General features: G+C 41.0%; 1 protein-coding gene across 1 annotated transcript in view; it reads left to right on the forward strand.

Moving 5' to 3' along the window:
* The window catches only part of tmem108 (transmembrane protein 108), a 39,879-nt gene extending 26,481 nt beyond the window's left edge, over positions 1-13,398 (forward strand). Inside the window, exons 4-6 of the mRNA XM_029528870.1 lie at positions 7,085-8,353; positions 9,232-9,383; positions 10,971-13,398. Of these exons, the coding sequence (XP_029384730.1) occupies positions 7,085-8,353; positions 9,232-9,383; positions 10,971-11,087 (1,538 nt within the window). The 3' untranslated portion in view covers positions 11,088-13,398. The remainder of the gene's footprint in view (positions 1-7,084; positions 8,354-9,231; positions 9,384-10,970) is intronic.
* Positions 13,399-13,973: the final 575 nt, after the last annotated feature.

The raw sequence follows: 13,973 nt of genomic DNA on the forward strand, positions 1-13,973 counted from the left end.
TAGCAGCTGATATTGATGTAAGTTGTAGTACTAGTAGTTGTACAGAGTTGCAGGTGTGGCAGTATTCCTTTTGGTAGTGGCACTTGTTGCTGAAGCGCAGAGTTCACTGAAGTCGGTCTGGGCCAACATCGCTCTTTTCAGGCGTGATAATGAAATGTTACCAGCAGTTAGTCAGACAGCTCTCCAGACAGTCCGGGCACTGATAACGGGTTTGGTCTGCCCGAAGCTGATGGGTCAGATCTGTTTCTGTGGCTCGCTCTGGCACTATTTCAAATCTTAAAATTAAAGCCTTGGACTACCTTCAACAAAACTCCCTATTTCAGGCTTACGATTACTTTGATTTGGATCTGTCAGCCTTTATCCTCAAGAGTGAAATATGGATTCAGTTTAGCATTAAGGGTGCGGCGCCTTGGTCTGTGTGCTGCTATGTGATATCAGCTTATTGGTATTCTGATGAGCGCTGTTGATAAAACCATCTCCATTTGCCCTGAGGGATTTGGGAGGGAATCCCATGGAGGTTGGTCTGCTGCTATAGAGCGTTTGGTATTAGCATAAACGAGGCTAAACGTGATCTCTGGAGGACCGACTGGGTGGTGAGGACATCCTTAATTACTGGTTCTGGTTTAACGGCTCAGGGGAACTAAAACAGTGCTTATGTATGTTTATCCCATTAGATAATGAGATGGACATATAGTAATTCCATTTGGGTTTCTGACATTTAAATCTAACGAATTTAAGGAATATCAAGTATTAATGGTTTAACCAGACCGAAGCAGTGAGAGGACAGGCCAAGGATCTGTGTCCTGCTCAAGGGCAATTTCACATAATTGATGGACACACGGTGGTTAAGCATATATCTATTATTCAAATATCTTCCTTTTGTTATGGGTCAGGTGCATCCAAAAGTCACCTTTCACATTTCCTGGTAACGTGAAGGACAAGTGCTCTTAATACATTTCTGTAAAGAAAGGTTTGCATGGGTCTTTCACACCTTGTCTTTTCTCTCCAAATCTGGAGGTTGCAGCAACCTGTGTGGACTTCAAAATGTGCAATTAAAAAACGTACTTTGAAGCCAACAGTTTTCATAAAATGTTTCTGTAAAGGAAAACATATTTGGATTGTAATGTCCAAATGTGCTGGAGCCAATTTTAGCTCACAGAGAGGGAGCGTGGGGTCACCGGGGCCAACACACAGAGACAGACAGAGACCAACAACCACTCAGACCTTTGGACAATTTAGACCCACCAATTAACCAAAAGATTATGTCTTTGGATGGAGGGAGGAAACTGGAGCATGGGGAGAACATGCAAACTCCACGCAGAAAGGCCCCAGGCCCAGGAATCGTACCCGTGACCTCCTTATTGCGGGGCAACAGCGCTAACCACTATACCGCCATGCTGCCTGCACAGTTTTAGCTCGCCCCACTTAATTACAGACTGTCCTGATTGTTACTTTACTGTTTTTGATCCACTTACGTTACATTAAGTCGTATCCTAAAGTTTTAAATAGAGCACATTAACAAACTTTAATGAAGTACAATTTTTTAATGCCATTTTTTTATATTCATTTGGACACATTTTGAAATTGAAATTAAGGCAACTATTCAAATTATTGATAGGTATATAACTAAGTAAAGTATAAGTGCTAAGTATAATAAGTAAATTATTTATGAGTTCATCTCAGTTAATAAATGATACAGGACATTGTGTATTTCATCTCGCTCCACCTTTTATCACTGTGTTTATTCAGGTGACCTTGGCCAAAGCCTCATTTGACGTGTTAGTTTTTTCGTTATTCCCTGTCATGCTGCCTGAACAGGGAGATGACAGAGCAGTAACAGTTCAGAGGAACGGCCTGACGAACCATCACAAGCCTTATTGATGGATGATTTTGCAGCTTCTATTTTTGGCTTCCTGTGGAGTCTCTAATTCGAAGGGAGCTTTTGCCAGCTGCCCACTGACGATGCGGCACAGCCAGCCTGGCTCGGGGACTCACTTCATCTGGAGATTTTTGACATTAAAGCCAGATTGTTCTCACTTGCACAGGATGAGGTGACCCCTGGAAAAAAAGATAAATATCCCATCCTCAGTGACAAGTTGGCCACCTCCTTCCGATTGATCACGCAGTCTGGTTGATGCATAAGCACTGATCACATGCAAACTACATACTACAAGTGCTTTAGTACGATTGATGAGGCTGGACAAGTCATGATGCAGCGTGCCTCAATAATACTGCTCCTCTTGAATCAGGTCATATATTATGAACAGATGAATGGGGAGAAAAAAATGTATGCAGAATTTCATCAGCAGGAGTCAGTGTTGTTTTGTGTGATTTTTGTGTATCCAGTGACAGCCACGGTGCTTCCTGTCCAACGACATTGAGTCTAATAGTGAACAATTTTTGGGACAAAGCCAGCATTGGATCGGTGCGCAGGACCCTGGTTTGCCACATGATTTATTGATGTCCCTGGTGGCCTCAATGGAGGACTTCAGCGAATGTCACCAGCTTCCCTATTCATTCAAAAGAGCCCTAATTCAGCAGGTTTCCTGAATAAATCGCTCCTCCCTTCTTGCACCCTGAGCATAGCTGATGGAAAACAAGGTGACACCATTCGTCAAATAAAGAGGGGCATAATCTCACAGAAATTTTACCTCATGGTTATTTGTCTCCATATTAGCATGTGCTGCTCTGAGGTGATCTGTTGGGTGGTACAGATAGGGAAGGCAACAGGTTTGCACGAGTGATAGCAATGTTTGCTGCATGTCACCTTCCCCGCCGATAAGAGCATGTAGTAGAAGGATAAAGAGGAAGACTTGCTATTCAATGTCATCTCTGAAATCTCCTCAGAATGGTTTCTGCGTCGTCTTTTTTTTTTTTTTGTCCTGCTTTGAGGAAAGAAATTGAGAAAAGTCTAACAGTTAGCTAACTCCTTTTGTGGGCGTTTTTAATTCTTGTGAGAAAATATCATGAAAGGCCAAAAACAGCCACCAGACGACACTTAAAAAAAAAAAAAAGAAAACGGCCAAGGGTTTTCAAAGCAACACAAATGTTACAAAAAGTGGCTCCTCTGTTCTCACACCTTATTTTCCTTTGGAAATCCTTTTTGGTCTCATGTGTCTAATCTGGGCTTTTTGCTTTTGTCCGTGTGTTATCACAGATGAAACGCCTCAGGCTCTGGCCTCCTCTTCTCACATTCTCTCGCCCGGTCCACCCAGGACTATTTTTCCCCCTTTCCATCCAGTTTTGTCATGTCCTTCCCAGTGGTTCAAGTCAATAATGGATCTTCATGAAGCTCAGTTCACTTTTTGGGCCTTTCCAATCCTTCCTCTTGTTAATTCACTCCCTGCGCCTGCTTCTCGGCGGCATGTCTTTGTGGAGGTAGGGCCAGGCTCTCTGTCTGTGTTCACCCTGCTTACACTCTCACTCCATCAGCCAGGCGCACAGATGCTGTGACAAATTACACCCATTTGCCTCAGTGTGCAACACAGTGCATGTAGAAAAAAAAAAACAACACACAAATACACATGTAGTCACTGCACACACAGAGAAATTGAGCACTATAACAGATATTGTATAGGTCAAACTGGATGCCTGTCTGCCTAGGAACAATATCAACTGGGAGTTGGAGCATCCACAGCCACAAAGTCACAGTAACCTGAGTGAGATTATAAGGTTTTTGTGTTTCTTTGTTTCTTTGTTTTTTGTCTGCTCCGTGTTTCTGAATTTCTTCTGTATTGCTTAGGTTTAAGCTTCTTTTAGAGAAAATTTTATGTCGCGTGAATAAAAATAAGTAAATAGAATAAACCTAAAAAAAAGACCAATGAAGCCAATGCTGAAGAGCCTTAAAAATGGGCCTCAGTGGGCGACTCCACTGCTTGTAAAAATAAATCAGGTTTTGTTGAAGTCGATGGGAAAATAACTAAATGTATAGCAAGCGATTCCTGCTAAAGTCAAGTAAAGAGTCTTGCTTTACGCTTTATTAACCTTTGTGCCCAACACAGTGTCAGATGTTTGAGTCCAAGCGAGCTTGAAAAGCAGAGCATCTCCCTTTAACATTTTAGATGTGAGCTTTAATAAAATAAACTGCAAAGCCCCAGCTGAATATTAATCTCCATGTTGCTTATAGATCAGGGTGAAACCAAATCTTTTCTGCCAAGTTTCCTGTTTATGTCCGTGCCTCAGCATTCAGTTAGCCCATATCTGAAATAACTTGGTTGTCAAAAGGAGTCTGGGTATTATGTTTTATTTATCAGCAGCACAGTGTCGGGTTCCTAGTTTGTGACAGCGAGGTCTGGGTACTGATTGAACATTTGATGCAAGCCTGAAGGGAGCATGAAAAACATCCTTGCTCATAAATGGCTTAAATGACCTGTTTTATCTACTTTTTGCAGCGATAGAAAGATACTTTATTAATCACAAATGAAAGGAAAGGAAATGCTTTTTATTTCTACCTTGCTTGTAGCTGTAAAGCTCTGCATGATGAAACTGTGACGTGTGAGGTATTTTTCTTGTCTTACAAGTTAATGTGCCATGTGTTTACAATTTTTTATTTTTTTTTATTTTTTTTAATGTCGGTGCTTTGATTGATTATTCTTAATCAAAATGCTTTATCCTGAGAATTTGTCCTAATGTGACATTACCAATAAGCAACAATAACCCAACTTAAGCTTTTGATCGGTTGGTTTTGTCCACCTTCCGCTCCAAAGGATCATCCTAGGAAAGGCAAGCAGCCATAAATCAAGGATGGCCATGAGTGTTATCTCCTCACATACGGGTGTGGAGTGGGCTCCATGGATTAGAGACGTGACAGGCTTGGTTAATGGAAGACCGGCCCAGACCTTCTATCCTGGTAGTCTGTGTGATTGAGTATGGAGGGATATGATTAATGATTCAGAGGCTGAGTTTAAATAGTCGGTGCTTTGGGCTTCTGCTGTACTGATATTTAATTCCCCCAGCAGACAAAGAGCAAAAAGATGGCGACGCTCTGTATGGCAGGGAAAATTAGAGATTGCTGAAACTGACTGTTGTTGGTTTTTAAAAATGAATAATTCTTCTGTATATTCTGTCCATTTGTTCTCTTTCTCTTAGTACATGTTCAATGGATTTCTCCTCTCACCTCCTCAGCCTTATCCCTCTCTTTACCGCATGGACACAGGAACTTGGATACTGAGGGAGCACTGTAGAAAAATGATGGCCACAATATCTGGGTCACATGGGTGTTTAGACTGTTTGTTTTGGTGGACTCTTATTTTTTGGGTGGATTTATGAATGCCAAAGCACTGCAGACTTGATCGATCAGTAAAAGTCTTATTAGTCGGAGCCAACTGAATTTACCTGTCTGCAAATCCAGACTACTTTTTATTTTATTTTGTATTGAGGCCTCTCTTTGATGTAAGCAGGATATCCATACAGGCCCATTCAATTAAAATGAATCTGTATGGCTGTTGTTTATTATCATATCTTTTTTGACAACAGGCACATTGTGGCATTTATGCCACACGTGATGGGATTTTAATCTGGCTTCAGATTTGCAGGGTCAATGATATTTTACATAAAAAAACAGGTAAAACCAACAAAAAAGTGATTTTTACCAACAGATAATGTCTGTGAAGCCTAAGCCTAATATATACTTATGTCCTTGTGTCACTGAGCTCCAGTGTTTTCGATGTGTCTCAATATAAAAAAATTAAAAAAAAGACATCATTGGCCTCCGGTGGTGTACTGGGCAGCATATTCTGCCACGGACAACCTATTGAGTTTCTTTTAATCTTTTTTCGGCCTGCTGCCATTAACACCCAGTAACAAACCAAATGTGTATTATTCCTCTGATGAAAATGGTCCCTGAAGAATGTGCTATATCCTCCCGTGTCAAGACAAGAATAAATACACAAAGCTTATTTGTGAACAAATTTTAACAACTTACAATATTTGGCTTCAGGGCTGAATGCCGCAGACACCTTTTGAAATCCTGTTCTTGTAGTCTCAGACTGTCTTTGGCTTACAGAACAAACAAACAGGAATTTAAATGATAGTAATGCTGTTATTGCACTTTTTTTTTTTTTTTTTTTTTTTCTCAGATGAATGCATTGGATGGAAGGCCCTCTTGTGGGTCACGTTAGTCGTGTTTAACAGTGTCAATAAAGCATGGAGGGAAATTAATAAACCCTTCCACGTCCTTCTCTCTATGACTTTCTTGCTGTCTGGGTAATATGATTGGACTGATATTCCCCACAGGCACCTGCTAATGGCTTGTTACTACACAGTCTTCATACGGGACTGAGCTCACGAAAGAGAACCTGTCACGCTCTCAGAAACGGTTGTAGCATGCTAAACAGCCAATTTTGACACACTGAGTGACTATTTTGACACAGTGAGTGTCAAAATAGCCATAATGTATCCACCGTGTACACTGCAAAAATATGATTTTGTGCCCTTTTGGCCATGAAAACTGACATATTCTTAGTATCAACGGATCTTAGCAACACCTTATTTTTCAATATGGACTATTATAACCATTAGAACCATTACAGCTGTCTGCGGAATAAATTAATCAAATCTCAATGTGAAGACAAAATATTATGCAGCCAGTGAATTTGTGCAGTGTTATGTCCAAATTATAAACAAATAAATGCTTGTTATTTCATCGCTCTGTTGGAAAATAAGCTCAATGAAGCATTTTTGCATGGTAAGAAAAACCAAACAAAAACAAAACTGATACGGCTTTGAGCTACATCCAAAGACAGAGACAGCTTCCAGCTCATACACACACAGCGGACTTGGTCTACTGAATGATGAGTTAATAAAGCAATCTGGTTTCAACTAGGTGACTGACAAACACAGTGTTTCATTAGATTAAAGGCTGAAGGGTGTAATGAATCCAAGATAAGGCTACATGTCTCTTCTGAACACACGAGCAGTCAATTTCAGCTGCCGGTCTGCGCTTCTGTTTAGTTTTGTGAAGCAGGATTCGTGAGAGAAATGATGCATTGGTATACGACATGCTGTAAACACACATTTAGGTGATGAAGCTTTTTTTTTTTTTTACTATCCGCTAACTGTCAGCTTTCCTGCCTTTTCTCTGCAGGTGTCCTAGCATTCCTAGCACTGCCAGTAGGACTGGTGTCATCAGCACAGGAACTGTACCAGACGTCCCAGGACTCTGTCTCCATGGCAGCGGACCACAGCACCCCCTCATCCCCTGCTGAACCGCCAGCCCTGAACTGGCAGGAAGGCTCCAGTAGTGGGGAGTGGTCATCCAAAGGAGGCTCTCAGCCCAAAAACATCATCCTCCCTACTGTCGCCCTCCACCCTTCAGCCTGGCTCCACACTACCCAAATCTCCAACCTGGCTCATCAAGATCCTCCCAATTATGACACAAATACTGTGACCACTGAAAGCTGGGTTATGCAGTCTCAGGAGCTGAGCTCTGAGACTGTAACCCAAGGCCACATGCACAAATTGGCCAGGGTACCTCAAGTCCATAACCCAGTTACAGTCAATACTAAGCAGGCCAGCAGCAGGAGCACTGCATTTCTGAGCACAGTGGTCCCAAATATAGATGTGGAATCTACTGCCAGAGGTGCTCCAAACCCCCTGGCTCATATGTCCAGCTCTGCCTCAGACAGAGGAGAGACACTCACTGCACACCATGTAGAGCTTCAGAAGATGAGCTGGGAGGAACCTACCAACCCCAGCCAGCATGTTGCAGATCTGCAGGCCTCCTCACAATCCCTTTCATTGATAGATGGTGACCCTCCACTTGGCCTGAGACTCAGGGAGCATGCTTGGAGTGTTGCAGACGGTGCTGCACAGCACACCATCACCCTGAGGGATGTGCACGCAGCGAATGAATCCCCCACTAATGGGGTGGTAGCCTCAACTGAAAAGCCTGCTCCTTCAGTCGAGAGCCCAGCAGAGAATCAAACCTCCTCCCTGGCCCTGTCCACAGACCTGAACCCCGTAACTCAGATGCACACAGTCACAAACAACCACACTGTACCCGACGAGACCACCAGCAAGCAGGCTGAAGCTCAGGTGGCTAACGGCAACAACACAGACCATCGTCATCTGGGACACTGGTTGGGGAATGTAACTACCCCTGGAGGGCTGCTCCCCAACAGCAGCTCACTGGAGGAGGCACCTGTTCAGGGGGGGAACAGCTCAGAAGCCCCTTCCACAGCCAGCAGGACCTTCCTGAACAGACAGGTGCCCACCACCACGCATGACCCCTTGGCAACCGGCAACAGCTCAGGCCCCACCGTCGACTCCCCGCCGTCCCGCATGACCATCTGTTTGAGCAGGATGGACATTGTGTGGATTGTGCTGGCCATCAGCGTGCCTGTCTCCTCGTGTTGTAAGTAAATTCAGAGCATCTTAAAAAGGATTTCATTACTGAAATAATCTAAGTGTTTTGGCTGTCCTTCAGTTGATTGAAAGAAATGTTCCTATGCGGAGGAAATAGTGACTTTTTCTGAAAGTAGGTTTGTTTCTTTTTTTGCCTTCTTTGTGAGATTTATATGAGATGATTGATTCATTAGCCACCTACAGGTTAGCTTTGCTTAGTTTAGAAACTGGAGAAAATTAATTAACAACTTGACATTTTTTATGATGTGGCGTAAGGATGTAACGAGATAAAATGTGTATTACCGCACTTTGGATTTCCTGGTGGGAGCATTGTGTTATCTTTGGACTGATTGTCCAGCTGTTTCCTTTTGCTTCTAGCCTTTTACTCTAAGATAGACTGAGCTAATAAAATGTTAGCTGTAAATTCACAATTTACAGAAAAAAAGAGCTTATCATTTAACTGTTGGAAAGACAGAGTAACCAAATATATTAGCCGCAGTATTCCTATAAGAAAGTGTTTGCTTTCTTACTTTTGACAGACACCAGATGCCCTTCAGGGGCCCAAGCTTGATGCATCAAACTGCAATAACATTTGTTATTTGTGAAGAGCATCAAGGACCAAGGATCGTAGGCAGAACACAATTTTTTGGTCACTCTGAAATGGAAACACAGATACTGTTCCTCTTTCTCTAACTCAAAATATCTACGTGGCAGATCCCCATGTTTTTGTTTTTTCACAGCACACTTACCAGTGACATGTTTTCCAGAAACATGACAGCCTCTACCTGAGCAGCTCGTGTGGGCGCTTTCTGAGGCTATTTGAAGCAGAATCTCTTCCGACTACTGTACTAACCCTCATTCTCCTTTTCCTGCCTCCGCCTGCTGTAGCTGTGCTGTTGACCGTGTGCTGTATGAGGAGGAAGAAGAAGTCATCAAGTCAGGAGAACAACCTCAGCTACTGGAACAACGCCATCACCATGGACTACTTCAGCAGGCACGCCGTGGAGCTGCCCAGAGAGATACACACTCTGGAAAGCGAGGTACAAACTACTGGCACAGTGGCTTTATTAGTATACAACACTGCGCATTCAAGTGGGGACACTTACTTGATGTTTCAGTCAGCAGAATGGTTTTAATGAGTATGGAAAGAACAAGAGGAGCCATGTTCAGTCCTCCCTGTCAGCAAAGTCCCGAGGCCTGCTGAACTGCACGTGAGCATGATGCCGTATTTCTGTGATTTATAGGGATGTTATCCATCCAGGGAAAATGTTACAGTGCTGTGCTATTTCACACTATCAGAGGTCAACAGGAAGCAAGGACAGAGAGAGGGGAATGACCTGCAGTATAGGTGCCTTGGAAGGACACTGCAAGTACAAGGCATACGTGCCTACCATGTGACGATTCACTGCCGCTCTACTGATTCTTTGACAGTTTTGCCACATCTAGTCATTATTGGATACTTTGTGAAAGGCACATCTACCACACCCTTAAATCAACTAAATCAGTTCATACAGGCCAATGTGGCAGTATTATCTGGCTTCTGTAATGACTCATTGTTAGTAAAATATAAGTTAATTCATCATGAATATGATATTGAATGGATTTAAATGTAAAATAACAAACTGACCAGCTGTCTTCACCAGTCCTTTTTTCATAGTTTGCATGCACTGTATAAAGTCCTCTTGGATTTTGTGTGTGTGTGTCTGTGGTCTCCTGATGATTTTGGCTTCCTTAAGAGACTTTGTTTTTCATATTAACTTAAAAGGCTGTAAAGGTAATCTTTGCCCAGTTGCAGACACCCCAGCGGGGGAACTTTTATTGGTGCATTACAGCGCCATCTCTTGGATGATGTAGAATATAACAGCGGTATGGATTATAATGAGTATCATCTCCCATCTCCTTCTTTGTTATTATATTTTCATTTATCGATTCTTTGTTCATTTTGTATCTTTGTTTGTTTTGTTTTTTTATACATCATTTTCTATCTATTGACCAGTTCACTCTGTCTGTCTCCTTTCTTTTGCTTTCCTTTGCTGCCTTCTGGGGCATCAGGAGAAGGAAGCTGAGGTTGGATCATGTATAGGATGCCCCTGGTGACACCCAGGTGTTGTTTGCCACTGTTTTTCATGTCCATCTAGAGCAGCAGCCTTATAGCTTGCTTTGCGCTGTGGGTAAATGAGAGAGCTGTGGGAGAAATGATCGTAAACCTAAATGACAGTATTAATTTGATTTGATTGGATCCTGCTGATAAAATGGCCTCATTCCCTCTGTAAAACAAATTATTGAGCTTTTCACACTTGCCTCCTCTGGCACTGCCTCATTACTGCTGACTCACCATAAACAACCGTTTCTACATCACCCTCCACCAACACCCTACATTAAGTCCCTCTATTACCTTTTTTCTTCTGAGTTGTCCCTCCCTTGTCTCTGCAGCTATGAAGCTTTCACACCTCCCTGTCCACATCCCTTTATATCTCCTTTAGCTTTGTCAGATCTCAGTGTTCACCATCTCCTTTGACTTAGATGCAGTAGATTGCAGCACGTCCGAATAATGAACAGCTGAAGTTTAATACCTAGGGACCTGCATTAATTTTTTTTTCTTTCTCGATGTGTGTGTTCATTTGCAGGAGCTTGACACCGGTCTACCCCCTAATGGAGACTACAGTGGCAGCAGTGTGGTCCTGGTCAATCCTTTCTGCCAGGAGACCCTTTTCATCAACAGAGACAAAGCTTCTGCCATCTAGAAACAGAAAACCAGAGACACTTTTGGATTCTCCTCTCCCACTCCCCCTGCTGTTGTTGTCTATTTTATATATGTGGTAAATATTCAGAGACTTTTGACTTTATACTGTATATTATAAACACAAAGAGCAACCTGAAAGGAGAGTGATGTAAACAGACATTATTTACTATGAGGATGCACCTGCATATTTTTCTGATGTACATTTTCTACAAAAGGCTTAATTGTGATAAAAGGTTTTTATTGTCTTTATAAAATACAGAGTATATGTGGTTTTGTTTCATTACAGTGGCTTGATGGTGAGTGCACTGTGGATGTCTCCACATTTAAAATCTGCTTTAGAGAGAGAAATGTCCTATTGAAGCATTTTAGCTGTTCTTTGTAATTTTATTTTTCCTTTAAAATCAATCCCAAAATACTTATAGCCTGTTGAACTTGAATATAACACCTAAAATATGTAATTGCAGAACACTGTATTTGAAATCGGGGGCTGTATTTATCAAACTTCTAAGGAAGTTAAGACAGTTGAAAAGCTGGATCTTTAACTATGAAGTGATCTCATGAATAATCTTAAATATGCTCAGGGCAGGATTGGTCAATCAGAGAACAGGATTTAATCTAATTTAACTTAGACATATACTTGATTTTACATTGATTTTCTTTATGTTAAATTCTTAGTGTCTCCGTCAGCAATTAATGTGAACAGTCTCATATTTTTATAGTACACAATATTTTTTATAAGATAATATATTTTATTTATAGACTGACAGAATTGAATAGAACAGGCAAACGTAGTTAAAAGCATTCCTCCATACCTCCTTTTGAATTAGGAAATATCCAAACTGGGTGAGGAAAGAACTATTCTTTTTTGTAAAGCAGTTGTAAAATGTTACAAATACAAATGAAATCATATTAAATGTAAACAAAAAGGACAGCAAAATCTGAGAAGGAGAGAATTTTGCTGGTGCTAGAGAAGTTACATTAGAGACAACAGAGTTGAAAAATTTAGCACAGGCAATAACGATGCTTGGAAAATAATTTAGTTTTAGTTAAATTTAGTTAAATACTTGGTCATGGTCAACAATGTTTTGTACAGTAACTTTAAAACATGACCCAGAAGGTTTGTGCTAAAATCTGTTTCTGAGCTGAAATTGTTTAGACTCAAAGTCACCGTTTAGAGTTGAGAGCATTTCAAGTAATGATGATTTAAATAAAAAAAAAAAAGAAAAGATTGAAACGCTTATTCAAAAATATGGATGTTGGAGTAAAAGAGAAGGACTTTAACTTGCATCCCTCAGCAGTTTGATAAATATGAGCCCAGGTTTTAATGGTAAATTTGAGACTGTTTGGATGGTATGGGCTGACACCTGATAGTTATGAATGATGGTGTTTCTGTCAGTCAGACGGCACTGACTTAGAAATCCCTTTTGCCCTCATGTGTCACCAGCTTCTCTTAAGGCGGACCACATAGATGTCTTAATTTTTTATGTTGGCCCTTTATATTTCAGTATGTCTGTGCAAAAGCCTTGTTTGTGCATGTCAACATACTCTGAGTGTGTAGGGGTGGATGGATGAGTTGAAATGTGTTGCCCCCTGAACCAAATAGCACTGTTGCTTTATGTCAAACAAGACTTTGCATCACTTTCAGCTGAGTATGTGTGTGTCTGTTTTTGTGTGTGCCTCTTTATGTGTCTTTCTGTCTCTTGTCTGTATTGTGGAGTGGTTACTGGTTATAGTCCAGTTTGAGAAAGACTTTCTCAGCCCTTGAAGAAATGATTAGACCATCCCCTGTTATTAGAAGCGTCTCCCTCCATAAATAAAGTGTTTGCCCATTAATGCAAATACGTGTTTGTCAAAATGTTGAATGATTGTGAATCAGTTGCTGGACCACATAATATACTGAGATGAAAATGTATGCTGAATATTTACTGTGAGCACCTACAGAGGCGTTTGAATATTTTCTTCAGTTATGGAACCAGTGGTCCTTTGATCATCTGTTTTTACTTTGCATCGCTGCGGTTTTCTTCAATAATCAATGCTGCCTGCCTCTATTGTTGCTACAAATTTTCTGCATTGTGAGCTGTTACTCTGAAATCACTGATTTGCGGTGTTGATGAATAACGCGGTTAAACATATTGATATTTCCTGTATTGGATGCTCACAGCTGGGCTTGTTGTTTTGCACGCAAAAAAAGTGGATATTTTACAAAAACGTACAGTGGCGCGGTGGAGCAGTGTTCAACATTATGTATTTTTTGTACTGTAGTATACACTGTACTTTTTACTGCTGAGCAATAAAACAAACAAAAACACTGACCATTCTGTTTGTCTCATTCATGTTTTTGAAAATTATTTTTGCCATAGCTAACTCCCATAGCTGCCATACGGTAGCTCACCAGTTTTGGACATTAAGTCCAAAGCAGAGATTTCAAGCAGCAAACCTGCAGTCAAAATGAGCTGGATATCACACCTGTTGGTTATGTAACAAAGCTGCTTAAACCTGCTGACCACAGCACTTCCATTGATGCAGTGAGCTGGAATTATCTCTTTGTGCTGCATCAAGTGACCTCAATGGTTTTGGGGGTTTTTTTGTGTGTGTGCTCAAATTTAATAAACCGAACTAAAGTTTTTTCAAAACAACCATGTATACGGATCCAATCCTCTCCAGTCTTCCTCACTCTAGTTATTTAGACTTAAAATACAATAAAAACCCATTGTTGTTACTTTTATATCTTTGTTTCGAGATTGTTGTGACTGTTGTATTTAAACTCACAACACTTGGAAAACAAAACTTATTCAAATAAAAATATAAATTGATCATACAGTTTTTACTGAACTGAGTTATACATCCTACTAAGAAATATTAAAAGAGTGGCACAAATTGCAGACTT

The sequence above is a fragment of the Echeneis naucrates genome, chromosome 20, assembly GCF_900963305.1.
Source record: "Echeneis naucrates chromosome 20, fEcheNa1.1, whole genome shotgun sequence".
Taxonomy (NCBI): domain Eukaryota; kingdom Metazoa; phylum Chordata; class Actinopteri; order Carangiformes; family Echeneidae; genus Echeneis; species Echeneis naucrates.